Source organism: Epinephelus fuscoguttatus, linkage group LG16 (assembly GCF_011397635.1).
Source record: "Epinephelus fuscoguttatus linkage group LG16, E.fuscoguttatus.final_Chr_v1".
Taxonomy (NCBI): Eukaryota; Metazoa; Chordata; class Actinopteri; order Perciformes; family Serranidae; genus Epinephelus; species Epinephelus fuscoguttatus.
In genome coordinates, this window is record NC_064767.1 from 227,315 (window position 1) to 249,495 (window position 22,181).

At 45.1% G+C, this 22,181-nt stretch overlaps 1 protein-coding gene across 1 annotated transcript in view; it reads left to right on the top strand.

The window, feature by feature from the left end:
* Positions 1–22,181, top strand: part of ubr2 (ubiquitin protein ligase E3 component n-recognin 2) — an 81,412-nt gene that overhangs the window by 26,689 nt on the left and 32,542 nt on the right. Inside the window, exons 11-15 of the mRNA XM_049600968.1 lie at positions 2,473–2,571; positions 6,355–6,518; positions 12,968–13,067; positions 13,155–13,283; positions 16,285–16,468. Of these exons, the coding sequence (XP_049456925.1) occupies positions 2,473–2,571; positions 6,355–6,518; positions 12,968–13,067; positions 13,155–13,283; positions 16,285–16,468 (676 nt within the window). The remainder of the gene's footprint in view (positions 1–2,472; positions 2,572–6,354; positions 6,519–12,967; positions 13,068–13,154; positions 13,284–16,284; positions 16,469–22,181) is intronic.

A 22,181-nucleotide genomic window follows, 5' to 3' on the forward strand; every position in this document is an offset into this window, starting at 1 on the left:
CAGTCCTCTCGTCTCTGTGAAAGGATCTCATGATCGACAGTGTCAAAAGCAGCACTCAGATCTAGCAGGACTAAAACTGAGACTTTGCCTGCGTCAGTGTTCAGGCGGATGTCATTTGTCACCTTAATAAGAGCGGTCTCAGCGCTGTGATGGGGTCTAAAACCTGACTGGAAAACATCAAAGGAGTTGTTCTTTAGGAGAAAGTCAGTAAGCTGTTGGTAAACAACTTTCTCAAGGACTTTACCTAAAAACGGCAGATTTGAAATGGGCCGGTAGTTGTTCAGTACTGTGGCATCAAGACTGCTCTTCTTTAGGAGAGGCTTTATGACCGCAGATTTCAAGGCCTTTGGGAATGTTCCAGATTGTAGTGACATGTTAACTATGTGAGCGAGTGGTAACAAACTGCTCGGCACAGACTTTAGAAATCTGGTGGGTAACACATCGAGGCAGCATGTAGACGAACTCAGACTGGTGATGATCTCTTGGACAGTTTTGTCAGTTACAGGTGCAAAATGAGTCAGCTCTAAGTGTCTAGGTGGCTGCAGGGTTGTTATTGGTGTTGTGGAATTGATGGCATTTTTAATGGTCTGAACCTTGTCGCAAAAGAATACTGCAAACTCATTACACTTAGATGTGGAGATCAGTTCCAACGGCAGTTGAGCTGGAGGGTTTGTTAATCTGTTCACTGTTGAGAATAAGACACGCGAGTTGTTACTGCAGTTTCCAATAATTTCAGAAAAGTACCTCTCCCTTGTTCTACGTAAGATCCGGTTGAACACTTACAACTTTTCTTTATAAATTTCATAATGAACATGAAGCTTCGACTTGCGCCATTTCCGCTCGGCCCTCCGGCACTCCCTTTTCTGCGCCCTGACCGAGTCGTCATTCCTCCATGGCACTTTCTGCTTATGTTTAACCATTTTAACCTTCACAGGGGCAATGGTGTCCAGAACATTCAAAACACTCAAAGTAACAGAGTTCAACAAATCATCAACATTAGAACATGAGGCATTTTCAGAGTTTATCATTTCCATGAACAGAGCACCAGTGCTGTTATTTATGTGTCTCCTCCGAACAACTGCAGGACCAGCCGGTGGTTTAGGAGAAACAGACAGGTCAAAGAAGACACAGAAATGATCAGACAGAGCAACATCAACCACATTGACGTTTGAAATATTAACCCCCTTTGTAATGAGCAGGTCCAGAGTGTGCTGCGCTCTGCTGTGGGTGGGCTCACACACATGCTGAGTCAGGCCAAAGGTTTCAAGGACAGCACTGAGCTCTTTAGCATTTCTGTCACAGACATTATCCACATGTACATTAAAATCACCTGTAATGACCAAACCATCAAAGTCTGTGATACAATTGAAAGCATCCTGGTAAAATCATCAATAAAACTTTGACGGTGCTGGGGAGGCTTGTATATAACTACATAGAGTATGGACGGAGATTGTTTTAGCTCCATTTTAAAGGATACATACTCAAATGATGAAAACACCCCAAATGACAACCTGTGCATAACAACAACCAGTGGGTGGACATCACTAACCAGTGGGTGGACATCAACAACCAGTGGGTGGACATCAGTCACCAGTAGGTGGAAATTAGTAACCAGTGGGTGGACATTAGTAACCAGTATGTGGACATTAGTTACCAGTGGGTGGACATCAGTAACCAGGGGGAGGACATCAGTAACCAGGGGGAGGACATCAGTAGCCAGGGGGAGGACATCAGTAACCAGGGGGAGGACATCAGTAACCAGGGGGAGGACATCAGTAGCCAGTGGGTGGAGATCAGTCACCAGTAGGTGGAAATTAGTAACCAGTGGGTGGACATCAGTAACCGGTGGGTGGACATCAGTAACCAGTGGGTGGACATCAGTAACCAGTGGGTGGACATCAGTATCCAGTGGGTGGACATCAGTCACCAGTGGGTGGACATCAACAACCAGTGGGTGGACATCAGTATCCAGTGGGTGGACATCAGTCACCAGTAGGTGGAAATTAGTAACCAGTGGGTGGACATTAGTAACCAGTAGGTGGACATTAGTTACCAGTGGGTGGACATCAGTATCCAGTGGGTGGACATCAGTAACCAGTGGGTGGACATCAACAACCAGTGGGTGGACATCAGTATCCAATTGGTGGACATTAGTAGCCAGTGGCTGGACATCAGTAGCCAGTGGCTGGACATCAGTATCCAGTGGGTGGACATTAGTAACCAGTGGGTGGAAATTAGTCACCAGTGGGTGGACATTAGTAACCAGTGGGAGGACATCAGAAACCAGTGACGTGTTAGAGAGGTAACCAGTCAAACCAGCATAGGGTCAGTAACTTCATGAAACAGCTAGTTGCTATATCGGTGTCTAGGTTTAAATTTGGGGTTGGGGTGGATAGTGGGATGGCGGGAGGGCGTTGGCCTGGCAGCAGCGACCTCTGACCCAGAGGTGAAATGTCGTCCCCCCCCCTCTAGAACTACAGACGGCTCCAGACAGATTTTATGGAGGACGACCACGAGCGAGTGGTGTCAGTGACCTCCCTGTCTGTTCAGCTCTTCACCGTCCCGACCATGGTGAGTACTCCTGCTCCTCCTCCTCCGCACCTCCACACACCTGTCTTTCTCTCTGTCTCTGTCTCTGCCTGTCTGTCCTTCCTGCTGGTAGAGTTATGAACGCTTGCAGAGTGACTACGTGACTGACGACCACGACCGTGAGTTCTCCATCACTGACCTGTCAGTACAAATATTCACCGTCCCGTCGCTGGTGAGTTCAGTCTGTCTGTGCTAGAGGTGAGAAATAACACGTTCACCACTGAAACTGAGCTGATGAACACATGAACATCACAACGGGACCAATCAATCTTCATTCAGCATTGTTTATTTTATACAGTGTTGTGATTTATTATCTCAACTCATCTTAAAACTTTGATTTATTTAGTTTGTTTTATAAATCTATGACATCATCATCAGGTATGATTCATTAAGTTTGTTAATCCAGTTCTTTTATGGGTCATTCTATATAAATGTGTATCATCTGTATATGAAATAAATCTGATCCACTTACAAACAGTGATGGGCCTCACACGGAGCCCTGAGGAACTCCACAAGTTCCCTCCAGTAATTTATATGTACTAGCATTAATCTGAGCAGATTTTAGAGGAAGTTACATCACCAGGGGGGTGTTCCATAAAGCAGGCTAAAGGCAAATCCAGGCTTAAATGGCCAAGTCTGGCTAATGTGAGCCAGAGTTCTGTTCCATCAAAGTGGTTAAAATTAGCTTCACGTCGGTAACCATGGAAACCATGGTTCTGGCTAAGCCTGATACATCGAGCTAAACTCTGGTTTCCGTTCCATCAAACTGAGTCACGACTCCGTTCCATCAAGGTGGTTAACCTGAATCCCAGCCTAGTAACCATGGTAATTTATGCTGCCGGGCAGTCCTGGTCTGTAGCAGGATTAAGGTGAGGATTAGCTCCATCTATGATCAAAAATGTTCAATTGACAAGAACAGACACCTAAAAGACAGTTCTGACAGTGCTTTACACACTCACAACTGTCATGTGATGATAAAATAATATGTAGATCATAAAATATATAACATACTTAATAAAACAAATTAACTATTAAAAAACAAATTAAAATGTAATAAAAATAAGATAATTTAAAAAACACAACAGTAAAGCCAAAATCAATTTAATAAAAACAAAACTATAATAAAATGAAACTGAGGCATTAAAAAAAGATTGTACATGAATATGTGACTGCCCTCCCATCCCCACCCCACTCTGGGCCGAATTCACAAAGAATGAACTGCGGCCGCTGATAGCACCTTGAATTGCACTTCACTTGCACCCGCAGTTTGCTCAGTCTTAACGTCCTATCCACAAAGGATATTGCGCTAATGATATACCAGCACAAACACGCCCACAAAGTTTGGCAGCTTAGTGCAGTTTGCCCCTGATTTGCCCCTGATTGCAATAAGCCACATGGCTAATTGCAATCAGGGACAAATCAGGCCGAAAGTATAAATGCTGGCTTTGCACCAAGAACACCGTGGCAGAACAATGGCAGACTTTGTTTGGCAAAGTACTGAATACTGTATACCCTCATGTAGTGATGTCTGCTGGTGAGTCAGTCTAACAGTGTCGGATGGGTGGAGGCTGTGGATTTGACCAAGTCTGACCACTTTATCACTATTCCCTCTCACTTGTAGCTGTTTTTTCATTATCTTTTGAATTTAATATGAATTATGGAACCGTTTTTGTTCACGTTTGTTTCCCCCGTTTCATAAAATAAATTATTGAAAGTTGCTTTTGAAGTGCGTGACAGAAGTGCGTCTTGAGAACGACCGCAGACTGTCACCTGTTCAACGCATCAATATCTTCGGATGCCATTAAAGTAATAATGATTATAATAATAATGTCAAAATATTATTTACAGACTGATTTAACAGACGATCACTGCTGCCACGATCACTGCAAAGTCTGGGCGAGAGGCTTCCACAGAGGAGCACCCAGATTGCACCAGCTTTCTCAAGACGTTATTTACTTCACTCAAACTGTGTGTGGCTGTTAGCGCTGGTGTTAGTGAATTAGACGTTGTTTATCAATGAGGCTCATTTGCATAGAAATGGGCAATTTTTGCGCCAAATATATGCATATTACCTCATTTAAATACGTGCAAATAACACCGGAGCACCGAGACGCAATCTGCTTGGCAGCGCTGTTTTCACCCTCTGCGCGTGCTTTGTGAATTAGATGGTATCTGTTTGCTCCATTTTTACCGGTTTAGTGGCCACAAAAGCCACGCAATCCTTTTGTGAATTCAGCCCTCTGTTTCCAATTGGCTAGCAAATTCACAGCCAGTTAAGGTCAACTGACACCGGCCATATAAAGAGTGCATCCAAGAGAAGGAGAGGGACACACCCAGAGAGACACATAGACAGCAGGATATTCTTATATTTTATCTTGACCTGCTGCCAAGTCCTCCTCTGACTACTAAGCCTGCTTCTGTTGAGACATCACAGTGAGGGATGAAAATGGGACACACACCACTGAGGTCTGTCTGTTCCTCATCCTATAGCACATGCCATACATTTAAGGGGATTTCCTTATTTTGATATAAACAGGGACAGAGCTCACAGTTGACTCCCACATGATGAGAAATAGATCACTGATTCACTCTCACCTGCATTCACGTAATAGTTTTCCTCATCTCCACTGAACTGATGGATTTGCTAAATGTCATTATCTATAATCAATAGATAAATGTCATGTGATTATTTCCAATAAACTGATCATTTCAGAAATGTCATAATCTACAATCAGTTATGTGATAAATGTGATGATTGACATAAAATAGTCTGATTAAATGCATCATCTGAACTTCACATAGGAATCAGTAGATAAATGTGATAAACATTCTGTCACTAATATTAATTTACACATGTGGTGAATTTCATTAGGCAGACTTGAACTGTCAGATTTAACAGGTGTTCTCATCTACATATATTTTGTCCCTTTGATGCAGGATTTATAGAACATGATATTATGCTGACATGCTGCATTTTCTTTGTCACTTACACATTTAGCCTGTGGGCAATATTCCGTCACGCCACCTCCCTTGCTTTATTAACTGCTGCAGTGTTGCCTTTATTCCTAATCATGTCCTTATAGTCCTCATACACTTCCATAAGGAGCGTTTGCTCCACCACAGAAAAAGCCTCTGTTCGCTCCTTTCCTTTGCTTTTTGACACTCTGCAACATGTTCGGCACTCGACTAGTTTGGGCTTTTTATTTTCCCTGGGCGCGTGCATGAGTTGAGGCTTAACAGGTGAGGCTTGAATTAGCGTCAGTTGGAGCCAGCTGATTTCACTTGATGGAACGGGTTGGAGCTAGACTGGGAGTTGGCGTTTAGTCAAACTTTACACCTTAGTCTGGATATTCTTAGCTACGTTGATGGAATACCCCCCTGGTGTCCTTACAGCTCTGTATGTTCATATAATATCTGAGCGATGGTCAGATCTGTCTGATGAAGGTGACCAATCAGGACACATTAACTCACCTATGGTGTGAAAAATCAGTTCAGTTTCCCCTAAAGGACCGGCTGTGTTCTGTCTTGGTGTGTGTGTGTGTGTGTGTGTGTGTGTGTGTGTGTGTGTGTGTGTGTGTGTGTGTGTGTGTGTGTGTGTGTGTGTGTGTGTGTGTGTGTGTGTGTGTGTGTGTGTGTGTGTGTGTGTGTGTGTGTGTGTGTGTGTGTGTGTGTGTGTGTTTGTGTGTGTGTCTGTCTGTGTGTCTTTGTGTGTCTGTCTGTGTGTGTGTGTGTGTGTGTGTGTGTGTGTGTGTGTGTGTGTGGCAGGCTCGGATGCTGATGGTGGAGGAGAACCTGATGACCACCATCATCAGGACGTTTGTGGATCACCTCCGTCACAGAGACCTGCAGGGACGCTTCCAGTTCGACCGTTACACCGCCCAGCAGGCCTTCAAGTTCGGACGGGTCCAGAGCCTCATCGGAGACCTCAAGTTAGGATCAGTCACACACTGGTTACATACCATTTGTTAAAGGTTTTCCCCAGTGGGTGTGTCAGATGTAATGAGGGAGGATCATATGTAGTCACATGTAAAAGGATAATTCAGTTCAATTCAATTTTATTTATAAAGCCCTCACAGGGCTTTACAGCATACGACATCCCTCTGTCCTTATGACCCTCACAGCTGATCAGGAAAAACTCCCCAAAAAACCCTTTAACGGGGAAAAAACAGTAGAAACCTCAGGAAGAGCAACTGAGGAGGGATCCCTCTTCCAGGACGGACAGACGTGCAATAGATGTCGTACAGAACAGATCAACATAATAAATTAACAGTAATCCACATGACACAATGAGACAGAGAGAGAGAGAGAGAGAGAGAGAGAGAGAGAGAGAGAGATGCAGGTAATGACAGTATCTTACAACAACATTATTGAAAGTAATAATATTATAGTTATAGTTCTGGCTACTGTGGTACAATATGTTGAAAGTATATATTAATATCTGGCAGTATACATGTGTGACAATAGTCATATGTGTATAATAACAGTAGAAGTATGACTAATGACTAATGATGGCAGCAGCAGCAGCAGGAGGCATCTGGCAGGACCACGGCAGCAGCACAACCACACACGTCATGCTGTCCAGGCACCGCTGTGATATGAGTTAATCTGAGAGACAGTGGAGCACAAAGGCTCCGGAGAAGAAGCCGAGTTAGTGACATCCAGAATGGCCGAGTTAGCAAGATGCAGTAATAGAATACGAGAGAGAGAGAGAGAGAGAGAGAAGGTGCCCGGTGTATTATAGAGGGGTCCTCCAGCAGACTAGGCCTAAGTCAGCCTAACCAGGGGCTGGTACAGGGCAAGCCTGAGCCAGCCCTAACTATAAGCTTTATCAAAGAGGAAAGTCTTAAGTCTAGTCTTAAATGTGGAGACGGTGTCTGCCTCCCGGACCGTAACAGGAAGATGATTCCACAGGAGAGGAGCCTGATAGCTGAAGGCTCTGGCTCCTGATCTACTTTTGGAGACTTTAGGGACCACGAGTAACCCTGCGTTCTCCGAGCGCAGTGTTCTGGTGGGATAATTAGGCACTATGAGCTCTCTAAGATATGACGGAGCTTGACCATTTAGAGCTTTATAAGTTAACAGTAGGATTTTAAATTCAATTCTGGATTTTACAGGGAGCCAGTGCAGAGAAGCTAAAACAGGAGAAATATGATGTTGTTTCTTAGTTCCTGTTAGTACACGTGCTGCTGCATTCTGAATTAGCTGGAGAGTTTTTAAGGACTTACTAGAGCTACCTGATAATAGGGAGTTACAGTAATCCAGCCTTGAGGTAACAAAAGCGTGGACCAATTTTTCTGCATCTTTTCGGGTCAGGATAGGCCTAATTTTTTCGCAGATGAAAAAATGCAGTCCGTGAGGTTTGCTTTAAATGAGAATTAAAAGACAAATCTTGATCAAATATTACTCCGAGGTTTCTTACGGTAGTGGCAGAGGCCAGAGCAATGCCATCTAGAGAAACTATGTCATCAGATAAAGAGTCTCTGAGTTGTTTGGGGCCAAGAACAATAACTTCAGTTTTGTCTGAATTTAACATCAGGAAATTGGTGCTCATCAAGTTTTATGTCTTTAAGGCAATTATGGAGTTTAGTTAATTGATTACTTTCTTCTGGCTTCATTGATAAATACAACTGAGTATCATCCGCATAACAATGGAAATTTATAGAGTGATTTCTAATGATGTTACCTAAAGGAAGCATATATAGAATAAACAGGATTGGTCGAGCACAGAACCTTGCGGAACTCCAAAACAAACTTTAGTACATAAGGATGATTCATTATGAACGTGAACAAACTGAAAACGATCAGATAAATAAGATTTAAACCAGCTTAGTGCTGAACCTTTTAAGCCAATTAAGTGATCAGTCTCTGCAGTAGAATTTGATGGTCAGTTGTGTCAAGCGCACTAAGATCTAATAAAACAAGTACAGAGACAAGTCCTTTGTCTGAAGCAATCAGAAGGTCATTTGTAATTTTAACTAGAGCTGTCTCAGTGCTATGATGCACTCTAAATCCTGACTGAAATTCCTCAAATAAATTATTATCATGGAGAAAATCACACAGCTGGTCTGCGACTACTTTCTCAAGGATCTTTGACATAAAGGGAAGATTAGATATTGGTCTATAGTTGGCTAACACCTCTGGATCCAGGGTGGGCTTTTTTAGTAGAGGTTTAATTACAGCTACCTTAAAAGACTGTGGTACATAGCCTGTTAATAAGGATATATTGATCATATCTAATATATGAGTGTTAACTAAAGGAAAGACCTCCTTAAGTAGCCTAGTTGGGATGGGGTCTAAGAGACACGTTGATGATTTAGATGAAGAAATCACTGCAGTCAATTCTTGAAGAGAAATTGGGGAGAAGCAATCTAAATATATATTAGAATTTACAGCTGTGTTTGAGGTTAGATAGGTACTATCTAAGGGCAGGAGGTCATGAATTTTGCCTCTAATAGTTAGAATTTTGTCATTAAAAAAGCTCATAAAATCATTACTGCTAAGGGCTAAAGGAATACAAGGCTCAATAGAGCTCTGACTCTCAGTCAGCCTGGCTACAGTGCTGAAAAGAAACCTGGGGTTGTTCTTATTGTCTTCTATTAGAGCTGAGTAATAGTTTGCTCTGGCATTGCGGAGGCCCCTCTTATAAGTTTTGAGACTGTCTGTCCAGATTAAACGAGATTCTTCCAGTTTGGTTAATCGCCAATTCCTTTCAAATTTTCGCGACATTTGTTTTAACTTACGGGTTTGAGAGTGATACCAAGGAGCGAATTTTCTTTGCTTTTCTAACTTCTTTTTAAGAGGAGCTACAGAGTCAAGTGTTGTTCGCAGCGAGCCTACAGCGCTATCAACAAAATGATCAAAGTCGGTACAGGAAACCTCTGTTACTGAGGGACTTGGTATTGAATTTAATGACGGAGTAATCTTTTCCTTAAATTTTATGCGACAGCACTATCTGATAAACATCTAGTATAGTAACTGTTGCTGAGTGGCGTGTAATCGAGTAAAAAGAAATCAAAAGTAATCAGATAATGATCCGACGAGGATTCTGTGGAAAGACTTTTAGGTTATCAATTTCAATTCCATACGTCAGAACTAGATCGAGGGTATGGTTAAAACAGTGAGTGGGTTCATGTACACCCTGACTGAAGCCAATGGAGTCTAATAATGAGATAACGCGGTAGCCAGGAGTCATTATCAACATGAATGTTAAAATCGCCTACAATAATAACTTTATCTGATTTAAGAACTAAACTGGATAAAAACTCTGAGAATTCAGATACAAATTCAGAATACGGGCCAGGAGCACGGTACACTATAACAAATAAAAGTGGCTGCGAGGTTTTCCAGGTCGGATGTAAAAGACTAAGAACGAGGCTTTCAAATGAATTATAATCTAGTTTAGGTTTAGGGCTGATTAACAGACTAGAGTTAAAAATGGCTGCAACTCCCCCTCCTCGGCCGCTCCCTCGAGGAATGTGGGTATTACTATGACTGGGAGGAGTGGACTCATTTAGACTGACATATTCATCTGGACACAGCCAGGTTTCAGTGAGACTGAGTAAATCAATATGATTATCTGATATTAATTCGTTTACTAACACTGCTTTAGACGGTAGAGACCTGATATTCAACAGTCCGCATTTAATTCTCCTGTTTTGTCTTTCTGTCACAGAAGAGGTTTTAATTTTTATGAGGTTGTTATGCACAACTCCTCTTTGTTTAATTTTAGATTTAAATAATTTAGGTGGTCGGGGGACAGACACCGTTTGTATAAAACTATTAAAACTATGGCTGGGTAACTGAACTAGAAGCTCAGAGAGGCGTATAGGACTGCGTCTCCGAGTCCTGGTCTCAACTCTGGGTTGTCAGGGATTTAAATTACTAGTTTGCCAGGTTCCTAGAAATGAGAGCAGCTCCATCCAAAGTGGGATGAATGCCGTCTCTCCTAATAAGACCAGGTTTTCCCCAGAAAGTTTGCCAATTATTAACGAAACCCACATCGTTTGCTGGACACCACCTGGACAGCCAGCGGTTAAATGTTGACATGCGGCTAAACATGTCATCACTGGTCAGATTTGGGAGGGGTCCAGAGAAAACTACGGAGTCCGACATCGTTTTTGCATATTCACACACTGAGGCAATTTTAATTTTAGTGACCTCTGATTGGCGTAACCGGGTGTCATTGTCGCCGACGTGAATAACAATCTTACTGAATCTACGTTTAGCTTTAGCCAGCAGCTTTAAATTTGATTCAATGTCGCCCGCTCTGGCCCCAGGGATACATTTGACTATGGTCGCTGGTGCTGCTAACTTCATGTTTCTCAGAATAGAGCTGCCAATAACCAGAGTTTTATCCTCAGCGGGTGTGTCACTGAGTGGGGAAAAGCGGTTGGAAACGTGAACAGGCTGGTGGTGAGCCGTGGGCTTCGGCTTGGAGCTGTGCTTCTGGCGAATCAGAACCCAACCTCCCGGCTGAACGAGAGTTACCGGAGGACAGTTAGCAGAGGCTAAGGCTATGCTATGTGGCTCCGCACCGGCTACAGGGGGCTGGCTAACTACCGCAGCTACTGAATGGTTTTCCATGGTGCGGAGCCGCGCTTCTAATTCACTAAGCCTCGCCTCCAACGCAGCAAATAAGCTACACTTGTTACAATTACCACTGTCGCTAAAGGAGGCAGAGGCATAACTGAACATTTGGCACACCGGGCAAGAGAGAGCAGAGGGAGAAGCCATCGCTAACTGTAAAGCTAATGTAGCTACCAAGGCTGGTAACGTGCAAACAACAGCTAAGAGATTAGCGAGAAAGTCGTAGAAAGGAGGAGAGCTATAACGTTAAGTGCTTAAACAGAACCAGTGTGGGTTAAGACTTGAAGTAGAGGTTAAAGCAACGTTAAAGCAACTGAAGTGAGAAAGCAGGCTAGTAGAATCCACCAGAGCAGTACAGAGACGCTGTCACAGAAACACCGGAAATGACACAACTCGCTTACCGCAATACGTCAGCACGTCAGAGATCAATCAGAAACAATAACTTTGGTATTTTTCAATCTGGGCCCTATTTCCCCATGTGTATGTGTGCGTATGATTCATAGGTACAACTCGTTTTAAAATTGGTTCAGTATTGAGGGAGGCGGATGCAGCCGGGAGCCGCGAGGTAGATATGGGGGAAATGCGTCCCGTATAAGTTTGTGCATTAGAAGTGCTTTTTTTCGCCACTGACCGGTTCAGATCACCAGTGCTATCTCTGGAAATAGCATACTAAGCGTTTCCCTGACCCTTCACTTCCTCCCGGCTGTGACGTCGTCTCACGAGAGCTTTGCCTGTGAGGCAAATTGTGTTTTGTGATATTGGGCTTTATGAATAAATTGATTGATTGCTTGTTGCCGGGAGAAAACAGGGTACAATATACGAGGGCAAAGTATGCAACAGTAAATGTGCGTCTCGGAGACAATTCTAGGTATCAGTATTACATGGCCGCCTCCTCCAGTTTATTTTGGGCACATGAAAAAAGGTATCCAGCACTGCCCTGTTGATCAGAGGAGGGAAATCCTCCATCATAGTTACACAGTGTTTGGTAGTTTCTGTCTCGTCCCAGGACACATTGAGACCATGAATATTGGGCAGCAGGTCCCACTCGTTGCAACACAGACATTCTTCCTCTGTGGGCATGGAGTCACAGCAACCACAGGAGTACCACCAGTCCTCAGAGATTCACGTTCGTGCAGCCGCTGCTTCACCCTCGTCTGCTCGTTGGCCCTCTGTCTCTATCCTCGTCTGCTCTTCAATTTGTTGGAGCTCCTCGTCCATATACTCGGGCTCAAATAAGTACGGACGGCCATCGTAATAAAAGGGCTCATCTTCATTCTCGAAATCGGGTAAATATGCAGCCATGATACCAATACAGTAAAACTCTCAACTCCGGGACAACCAGCGCCACTCTGAGCGGCGCTCAGCATGGCTCCTCTGTTTTCTTCCAGCAACAAGCAAAGCTCTCGCGAGATGACGTCACAGCCCAGAGCAAGTCAGGGAAATGCTTAGTATGCTATTTCCAGAGATAGCACTGGCAATCTGAACCGGTCAGTGGCAAAACAAAGCACTTTTAATGCACAAACTTATACGGGACGCATTTGCCCCCATATCTACCTCGCGGCTGCCGGCTGCATCCGGCCTCAATACTGAACCGATTTTAGAACGAGTTGTACCTATGAATCATACGCACACATACACATGGGGAAATAGAGCCCAGGTTGAAAAATACCAAAGTTATCCTTTAAATGATCACAAAAACCAGGAACAAACAAACAATGACATAAAGCCTCTGAAGACACGGAGACGAGTTGCTGAGTTGGACAACAGGTTGACGGTGTGTCTATGTGTCCAGGTACGTCCTCATCAGTCGTCCCTCTGAGTGGAGCCAACAGCTCCGAATCAAGTTTGTAGAAGGTCTGGACGCTTTTCTGGAGCTGCTCAAGTGTATGCAGGTAAGGCACACCTGGAGACAGGACACACCTGTACCTGCACAGGTCTGTCTCTGTCTCTGACCCTGTGTGTCTGTCTCTGTGTCTCAGGGTATGGACCCGGTGGTGAGACAGGTGGGACAGCATATAGAGATGGAGCCTGAGTGGGAGGCAGCGTTCACTCTGCAGATGAAACTGACTCACATCATCTCCATGATCCAGGAGTGGTGCTCCACGGACGTAAGACTGGACAACACACCACACTACACACTGTGTACTAATACTACACACTGTGTAATAACACTACACATTGTACTAATACTACAGACTGTGCTAATACTGCACATTGTACTAATACTACACACTCTGTTAATATTACACACTGTCCTAATACTACACACTGTTAATACTACACACTGTGCTAATACTACACACTGTTAATACCACACATTGTGCTAATACTACACATTATGCTAATACCACACACTGTGCTGATACGACACATTGTGCTAATACTACACATTATGCTAATACCACACATTATGCTAATACCACACATTATGCTAATACCACACATTATGCTAATACCACACACTGTGCTAATACCACACATTATGCTAATACCACACACTGTGCTAATACCACACATTATGCTAATACCACACACTGTGCTAATACCACACATTATGCTAATACCACACATTGTGCTAATACCACACACTGTGCTGATACTACACACTGTGCTGATACTACACACTGTGCTGATACTACACACTGATACTACACACTGTGCTGATACTACACACTGTGCTGATACTACACACTGTGCTAATACCACACACTGTGCTGATACTACACACTGTGCTGATACTACACACTGTGCTAATACTACACATTGTGCTGATACTACACACTGATACTACACACTGTGCTGATACTACACACTGTGCTGATACTACACACTGTGCTAATACTACACATTGTGCTGATACTACACACTGTGCTGGTACTACACACTGATACTACACACTGTACTGATACTACACACTGTGCTGATACTACACACTGTGCTGATACTACACACTGATACTACACACTGTACTGATACTACACACTGTGCTGGTACTACACACTGTGCTGATACTACACACTGTGCTGATACTACACACTGATACTACACACTGTGCTGATACTACACACTGTGCTAATACTACACACTGATACTACACACTGTGCTGATACTACACACTGTGCTAATACTACACACTGATACTACACACTGTGCTGGTACTACACACTGTGCTGGTACTACACACTGTGCTGATACTACACACTGTGCTGGTACTACACACTGATACTACACACTGTGCTGGTACTACACACTGTGCTGGTACTACACACTGTACTGTAGGGCTGTCAGTGAATATTCTTAATTCGAATTTAAATTTGAATTTGAAAAAAATGGACCTTCAAATGTGAAAATTGATATTCAGTTGTAGAGGGAAAAAAAAAAAACACCGCAGCTGTCCTCTTTGTGAGTGGGAGGTGGGAGCGGCCACAGAGCTGCGCAGCACAGCCGGTGTGGATGACACAATGGGTTAACATGGGCGCCGAAAGGAAACTGGCTTCGCTCAAGGCGCTTCGAGGCTATTCACAGCGCTTCCACGGGCGGTGTGGCCTGACAGGTCGGGGGGGGGAGCGAGAGGTCCGCAGTCGTTTATAATGTAATGTTTTAGGCAATTGTTTTATGTGTTTTAATGTGTAGGTATGTAAATGTTTTCAAAGACATTTATGTAGCAATAAAAATATTTACAAGTAGTTAGTTTCCTTGTATTAATACATATACAGGTATGTTTCCTTGTAATAGTTTGCCCTCTTGTGGACATATTGTGAAAAAAAATTTTTGAATGGTTCAAACCTGTGATTTATTTTTAGAAGGAATATTCGAACGTCATTTTTGAGCAATTTTGACAGCCCTACTGTACTGATACTACACATTGTACTGATACTACACATTGTGTTAATACTACACACTGGTACTACACACTGTGCTAATACTACACACTGTGCACTAATACTACACACTGTGCACTAATACTGCACACTGATACTACACACTGATACTACACATTGTACTGATACTACACATTGTGTTAATACTACACACTGGTACTACACACTGTGCTAATACTACACACTGTGCACTAATACTACACACTGTGCACTAATACTGCACACTGATACTACACACTGATACTACACACTGTGCACTAATACTGCACACTGATACTACACACTGTGCACTAATACTGCACACTGATACTACACACTGATACTACACACTGTGCACTAATACTGCACACTGATACTACACACTGATACTACACACTGTGCACTAATACTGCATAGTCTGTACCCTTTGTTCCCCCTGCGTCCATAACTGTCTTGTTTGGCCAGGTTGGTTTGTGCAGGTGTGAATACACCAAAACAACCGGACCAAGACCTTCTTGAAGAAGAGGTGGTCTTGGTCCGGGTACAAACGAACTCTGGTGCAGTTGGTTTGTGGTGAGAACGTGTTCTGACCTTTTGCAAGTGTACTCTTCTTCAACGTTTTGTTTACTTCCTGGATTTGTCCCACATGGACCAGTGTTTCCCCTAGGTTTACAGCGGGGATCAGATAAGAAATCAAAAGTTTTGCTCAGGTTCAGCCCACTTGACAGGCTGCTGTGCTGTGCTATGGTCTGTTTAAGTGCTGGAATTTGTTATTTATGTGACAGCACCTGAACGCAACACAGGCTCAGCTCCATTGAGTGTGCCGTGCTGCGGGTTTGGGCTGGACTCGGTTATAATTGTCTTGGACCCAGGTCAGGTCCGGTCAGGAAAATGCAGCCCGAACAGCGCTCTCTTGTGTGTGTGTGTGTGTGTGTGTGTGTGTGTGTGCGCGTGTGTGTGTGTGCGTGCGTGCGTGCGTGCGTGCGTGATACAGAGAGCAGAGGAAAATTGTAAATGCGTGACAATGTAGAGACAGAGATGACATGCTGTCATGTAAATAAGATAAATAAGGCTGTTTAGTTAGTTTAATAAAAGGACAAGGTATAGACCTGTTCCATGGGAAAGGTGACCTTAGATGACCTCCCTTATATAATGGTAGGGGAAACACTGGAAATTCTGACCAATCAAGAGCAGCTTTCTGATCTGACCTGTGTGTGTGTGTGTGTGTGTGTGTGTGTGTGTGTTTCAGGAGCACGTGCTTATCGAGGCCTATAAGAAGTGTCTGAGCGCGCTCAGTCACTGTCACAGCGGCCTCCCAGACGGTGAGCAGCCAATCAGCTTGAACCTGGCGGGTCACAGCGTGGAGACGTTCAGGTACCAGGTGTCTCAGGACAAAGTGTCCATTCACCTGCCACTCTGCAGACTGCTGGCAGGTGAGTGTTCCTCAGACTGTCAGACCAATCAGCTTCAGGTTCTGTAGGACCTGTCAGGGTCCAAATGATTTACAGCAGGTTATAATGCTGGTTGATGACATCACTGACTGCTGACTCCTCCCCCCTCTGAACTGACAACAAAACAACAAGTCTCACTGTCTGTTTGCTGTAGCACAAACCGACTTAACCGACTGGTTAAGATACTGAGCGTCATAGAAGAGTGTGGTCTCAGTTTGACCCGGAGTGTCTGCAGGGTCAGACTGATTTGAGAGGCGGGCCTTCTGTGGTGGTCATGACAACAAGTTTACAGTCAGCAAACGATGAAGGAGAAACTGGTGGTAGTGGTTGCTGGTAGGGATGGGTCACAATTTTCGAATTTTTGAATAGTCATATTATTTTGAAAAGTCGATTTTTTTAATGCAACTATTACTATTCGCCGTCTTATTTCCCCCCTTTATTTGACATGTAATTCAGCTCCTAACCGCACGAGGGCAGTATAGGATTGCTACAGCGATGTGAGATGGGCTACCAGCTCGTTTGATGCTCTTCTACAAACAGGAGAAACATGTAGAGACTACTACAGTCATCAAAAAGTTCCGTGTGGAACAACTTCGACAACATAAACGAAAATGAGGTGCAGTGCAAACTCTGTGAGGCAAAGCCTGCGTATCACAAGTCTACAACAAGTACGCACAGTCATTTGAGAGCAAGGTATGCAGGAGGCGGCAAGGGACCGTACGGCCGGGCTCAGCGGTGTGACACGTCTGCAGCACAAGTCCTGTAGCAGCTCGCCCCCCTGTTAATCAATTACAGCGGCTCTTCTATTTTTGTCGCGCTATACTCCTCTACGCGACCATCCAGCAGATAAAAACTACATGAAATAGTGTGTTAAACGAGCACAGTGTGTTTTTAAATGAATAAACCATCATCAGAGGTGATATGTGATGATTTTTTTTTCACGCATTTACCCATGTTTATCTGTGACATTGTGTAAATGTCTGTGGCGGACAGCACAGCGTTACACCACACTGACGGCGTTCTGTGACCTAACCCAGATGAGTTGTTCAGAGAGGGCATGGTCAGAGAGAGTGTGGTCAGAGAGAGTGTGGTCAGAGAGTGTGGTCAGAGAGAGTGTGGTCAGAGAGAGTGTGGTCAGAGAGTGTGGTCAGAGAGAGTGTGGTCAGAGAGGGTGTGGTCAGAGAGTGTGGTCAGAGAGAGTGTGGTCAGAGAGAGTGTGGTCAGAGAGTGTGGTCAGAGAGTGTGGTCAGAGAGTGTGGTCAGAGAGTGTGGTCAGAGAGAGTGTGGTCAGAGAGTGTGGTCAGAGAGTGTGGTCAGAGAGTGTGGTCAGAGAGTGTGGTCAGAGAGAGTGTGGTCAGAGAGTGTGGTCAGAGAGTGTGGTCAGAGAGAGTGTGGTCAGAGAGTGTGGTCAGAGAGAGTGTGGTCAGAGAGTGTGGTCAGAGAGTGTGGTCAGAGAGAGTGTGGTCAGAGAGAGTGTGGTCAGAGAGAGTGTGGTCAGAGAGTGTGGTCAGAGAGAGTGTGGTCAGAGAGAGTGTGGTCAGAGAGTGTGGTCAGAGAGTGTGGTCAGAGAGTGTGGTCAGAGAGAGTGGTCAGAGAGAGTGTGGTCAGAGAGGGTGGTCAGAGAGAGTGGTCAGAGAGTGTGGTCAGAGAGTGTGGTCAGAGAGAGTGGTCAGAGAGTGTGGTCAGAGAGTGTGGTCAGAGAGTGTGGTCAGAGAGTGTGGTCAGAGAGAGTGGTCAGAGAGTGTGGTCAGAGAGTGTGGTCAGAGAGTGTGGTCAGAGAGAGTGGTCAGAGAGTGTGGTCAGAGAGAGTGTGGTCAGAGAGTGTGGTCAGAGAGTGTGGTCAGAGAGAGTGTGGTCAGAGAGAGTGGTCAGAGAGTGTGGTCAGAGAGTGTGGTCAGAGAGAGTGTGGTCAGAGAGTGTGGTCAGAGAGTGTGGTCAGAGAGAGTGGTCAGAGAGTGTGGTCAGAGAGAGTGTGGTCAGAGAGTGTGGTCAGAGAGGGTGTGGTCAGAGAGAGTGTGGTCAGAGAGGGTGTGGTCAGAGAGGGTGTGGTCAGAGAGGGTGGTCAGAGAGGGTGGTCAGAGAGAGTGTGGTCAGAGAGTGTGGTCAGAGAGTGTGGTCAGAGAGAGTGTGGTCAGAGAGAGTGTGGTCAGAGAGAGGGTGGTCAGAGAGGGTGGTCAGAGAGTGTGGTCAGAGAGGGTGTGGTCAGATAGAGGGTGGTCAGAGAGTGTGGTCAGAGAGAGGGTGGTCAGAGAGTGTGGTCAGAGAGTGTGGTCAGAGAGAGGGTGGTCAGAGAGTGTGGTCAGAGAGAGTGTGGTCAGAGAGAGTGTGGTCAGAGAGGGTGTGGTCAGAGAGTGTGGTCAGAGAGAGTGGTCAGAGAGTGTGGTCAGAGAGTGTGGTCAGAGAGAGTGGTCAGAGAGTGTGGTCAGAGAGAGTGGTCAGAGAGTGTGGTCAGAGAGAGTGTGGTCAGAGAGGGTGTGGTCAGAGAGGGTGGTCAGAGAGAGTGGTCAGAGAGAGATTCCATGAAGATGAGCATGAACATGAGCTCCTGAATATTTTTGCTTTTTTGGATGTTTTAAAGTGAGATAAACTACTATTCTTCTAAGAGCTGGAAGAAAACAGAAGAGAAAACTGTTGTTTTTTAAAAAAAATCTACCAAGAAGGAAAAAAAAACAGCAAAAACCTCAGAAAACAGTGATAGACTGGAAAACAACGGAACCAACTGCCAAACTGACAGTTAGCCTAACTGTCCAACCAGCAACAAAAAAAAGGTCAAGCAACAGCTGATCAGAAAGAAAATATAACATTTCATGATGACAGTAAACTTATACAAGAATGGGACTATCATAGTGCAGGGGAACCTCAGACTGTTTGAGATGGACTTCCTCCTTATAAAGGAAAGAGCCCAGCAGGAGAGATCTAGCTCCACTCACAGTTCCCAGCTCCCAGCTCCCAGCTGCCTAACTACTGAACAGCCCCCTGAAGAGAAGGAGCCCACCAGCCCAGAGCAGGTCCAGGACCCCCAGCTGAACCGCACCATCACCGAACTGAAGGTGAAATTCACAGAGCTGGAGAGAGAACTTGTACAACTGAGAGAGCTGATCAGCCAACAGCCATGCCAGCCCACCACAGCTCAGCCTGATCCCTGTACCATCAGCACAGAGCTGGGCATGCTGAGGCAGGACAGGGACAGCTGCAGGAGAGAGCTGAGCCTGCTCAGGACTGAGATCAGAGAGCTGCATCAGGACAGAGAGCAGCGTCTAGCAGCACTGACAGCTCTGACAGAGGAGGTGAAGGAGCTCAGAGGAGAGAGAGAGGAGCACAGGAAAGAACTTACCTCTCTCTCAAAGGAGGTGGAGGAGCTCAGAGGAGAGAGAGAGAGGAGCACAGGAGAGAACTTACCTCTCTGTCAAAGGAGGTGAAGGAGCTCAGAGGAGAGAGAGAGGAGCACAGGAAAGAACTTACCTCTCTCTCAAAGGAGGTGAAGGAGCTCAGAGGAGAGAGAGAGAGGAGCACAGGAGAGAACTTACCTCTCTGTCAAAGGAGGTGGAGGAGCTCAGAGGAGAGAGAGAGGAGCACAGCAGAGCACTCACCACTCTGTCAGAACAGCCTCAGGAGAGAGGTGGAGCTACACAGGACCTGGATGAAAAACTAGACCACAACCAGGACCCTGTGAGCAGCCAGGACCCACCAATCCAAGAACCTACCTCCACCCCCAGCTCCACATCCAGCCCACAGACCAGCACCTCCCCTCATTCCACCAGACCAGCACAACAGAGAGAGAAGACAGACATTGTCCTCCTTATTGACTCCAATGGAAAATTCCTAAATGAAAAGAAACTTTTCCCCACCCACAAAGTGGCTAAAATCTGGTGTCCAAACACCCACCATGCCATAGACCTGCTGTCAGAGGAGCGGCTTGGATCTCCGAGTCACATCATCATCCACACTGGCACCAATGATCTGCGGAGCCAGCAGGAGAGGGTGTCAGAGTCACTCAAGAGAGTGACAGAGAAAGCCTCCACCACCTTCCCCAACAGCAGAGTGGTCATATCCACTCTGCTCCCAAGGAAAGACTTCCACCCTGACACCATCCACAGGATCAACAGCAGCCTGTCCAGAGACTGTGCACAGAGACCCAATGTCCACCTAGCCCACCACCCCACCCTGGACATCAGCTGTCTCTCGACCACGTCCATCTGTTTAAAAGCACAGTCCCCATCTTTGCCCAAACACTGAAAAGCGTCGCTCTCAACAGAGACCAATCCACGGCCCGCAGAAAGAGCACATCAGCCCACAACCCCACAGAACACCAAGACATCCTCAACCAACATCCAGACCAACACAATGGAGACAAGACCACCCTCAGCCCCACCCACATCATGTCCAAATCAGACCCCACAAAGGCAACCATGATCCCCCTCAAGCCAGACCACAGTCCCTCCTGTCCCTAGGGGCCCCACCCCAACCACAGCGACAAGAGCCACACCCTGGCCCACTGAGTTATGCCCAGGTGGTCCGGAGAGCAGCAGAACCAACCTTAACCACCCCCCCACACAATGAACTGAGGGACATTCAGCAGATGCTCAGCCTGCTTTGCTCTCATCTGATTGGACAGGTACCACAATAGACACTGTATGAATTATTATTAGAGTATTTCTTGTGCTCATACAGCTTAAAAAAAAAAAAAAAAAAAAGGACATTTACACTGTACATAAGTATTGATTATTTAATATACCAGTTATTGATTTGTTACCTTTTATAATATGTCATGTAGATACTCTTAAATTATTTTCTTTGACTTAGTAGTTTATATCATTTTGATCACCAAATGCAGCCTTTTGAGTTTTAAATGAAATCTAAATCTTTTGTCATCTCTTGTTTGAATGTTCATGGTCTGAGATCTTCTGCTCTTGGCCTTAAGAGCAGGACCTCAGACTTTATTAGAGAGTTAGAAAATGCAGATGTGTTTATATTGTAAGAGACTTGGTGTAGAGGAGATGTCTCCACTGGTTGTCCCTCAGGCTACATGGAGATAATGTCCCCGTCCACCAAACTAAAGGGAGTAACACAAGGAAGGGATTCAGGGGGAATGCTGATCTGGTATAAGGCAAACCTTGTACAATACATTGAATTAATCAAAAAAGGAGAATTTTCAATTTGGCTCAAAATCAAAAAAAGACCTTATCACCACAGATAAAGATGTATTCCTGTGTGCAGCATATATCCCCCCATCACAATCCCCTTATTTTAATGAAGACAGTTTCTCCATTCTCGAAGATGAGATTAGTTACTTCCAGGCCCAGGGAAGTGTACTGATCTGTGGAGACCTGAATGCCAGGACTGGTACAGAACCAGACTTTATCAGCACACAGGGAGACAAACATATACCTGGTCAAGTAACCATCACCCACCCTACACAACCCCCCAGAAACAACTTTGACAAAACTGTCAATAAAAGTGGGCAGCAACTGTTACAGCTCTGCCGAACATTGGGTCTGTACATGGTTAACGGTCGGCTTCGAGGGGACTCATTCGGTCTTTACACTCATAGCTCTCCTCTTGGCAACAGCACAGTAGACTATGGCATCACCGACCTAGACCCCTTCTACCTGAGAGCATTTACAGTCAGCCCCTTAACCCCCTTATCAGACCATAGTAAAATCACACTCTACATTAAAACGACAACAAACGACCC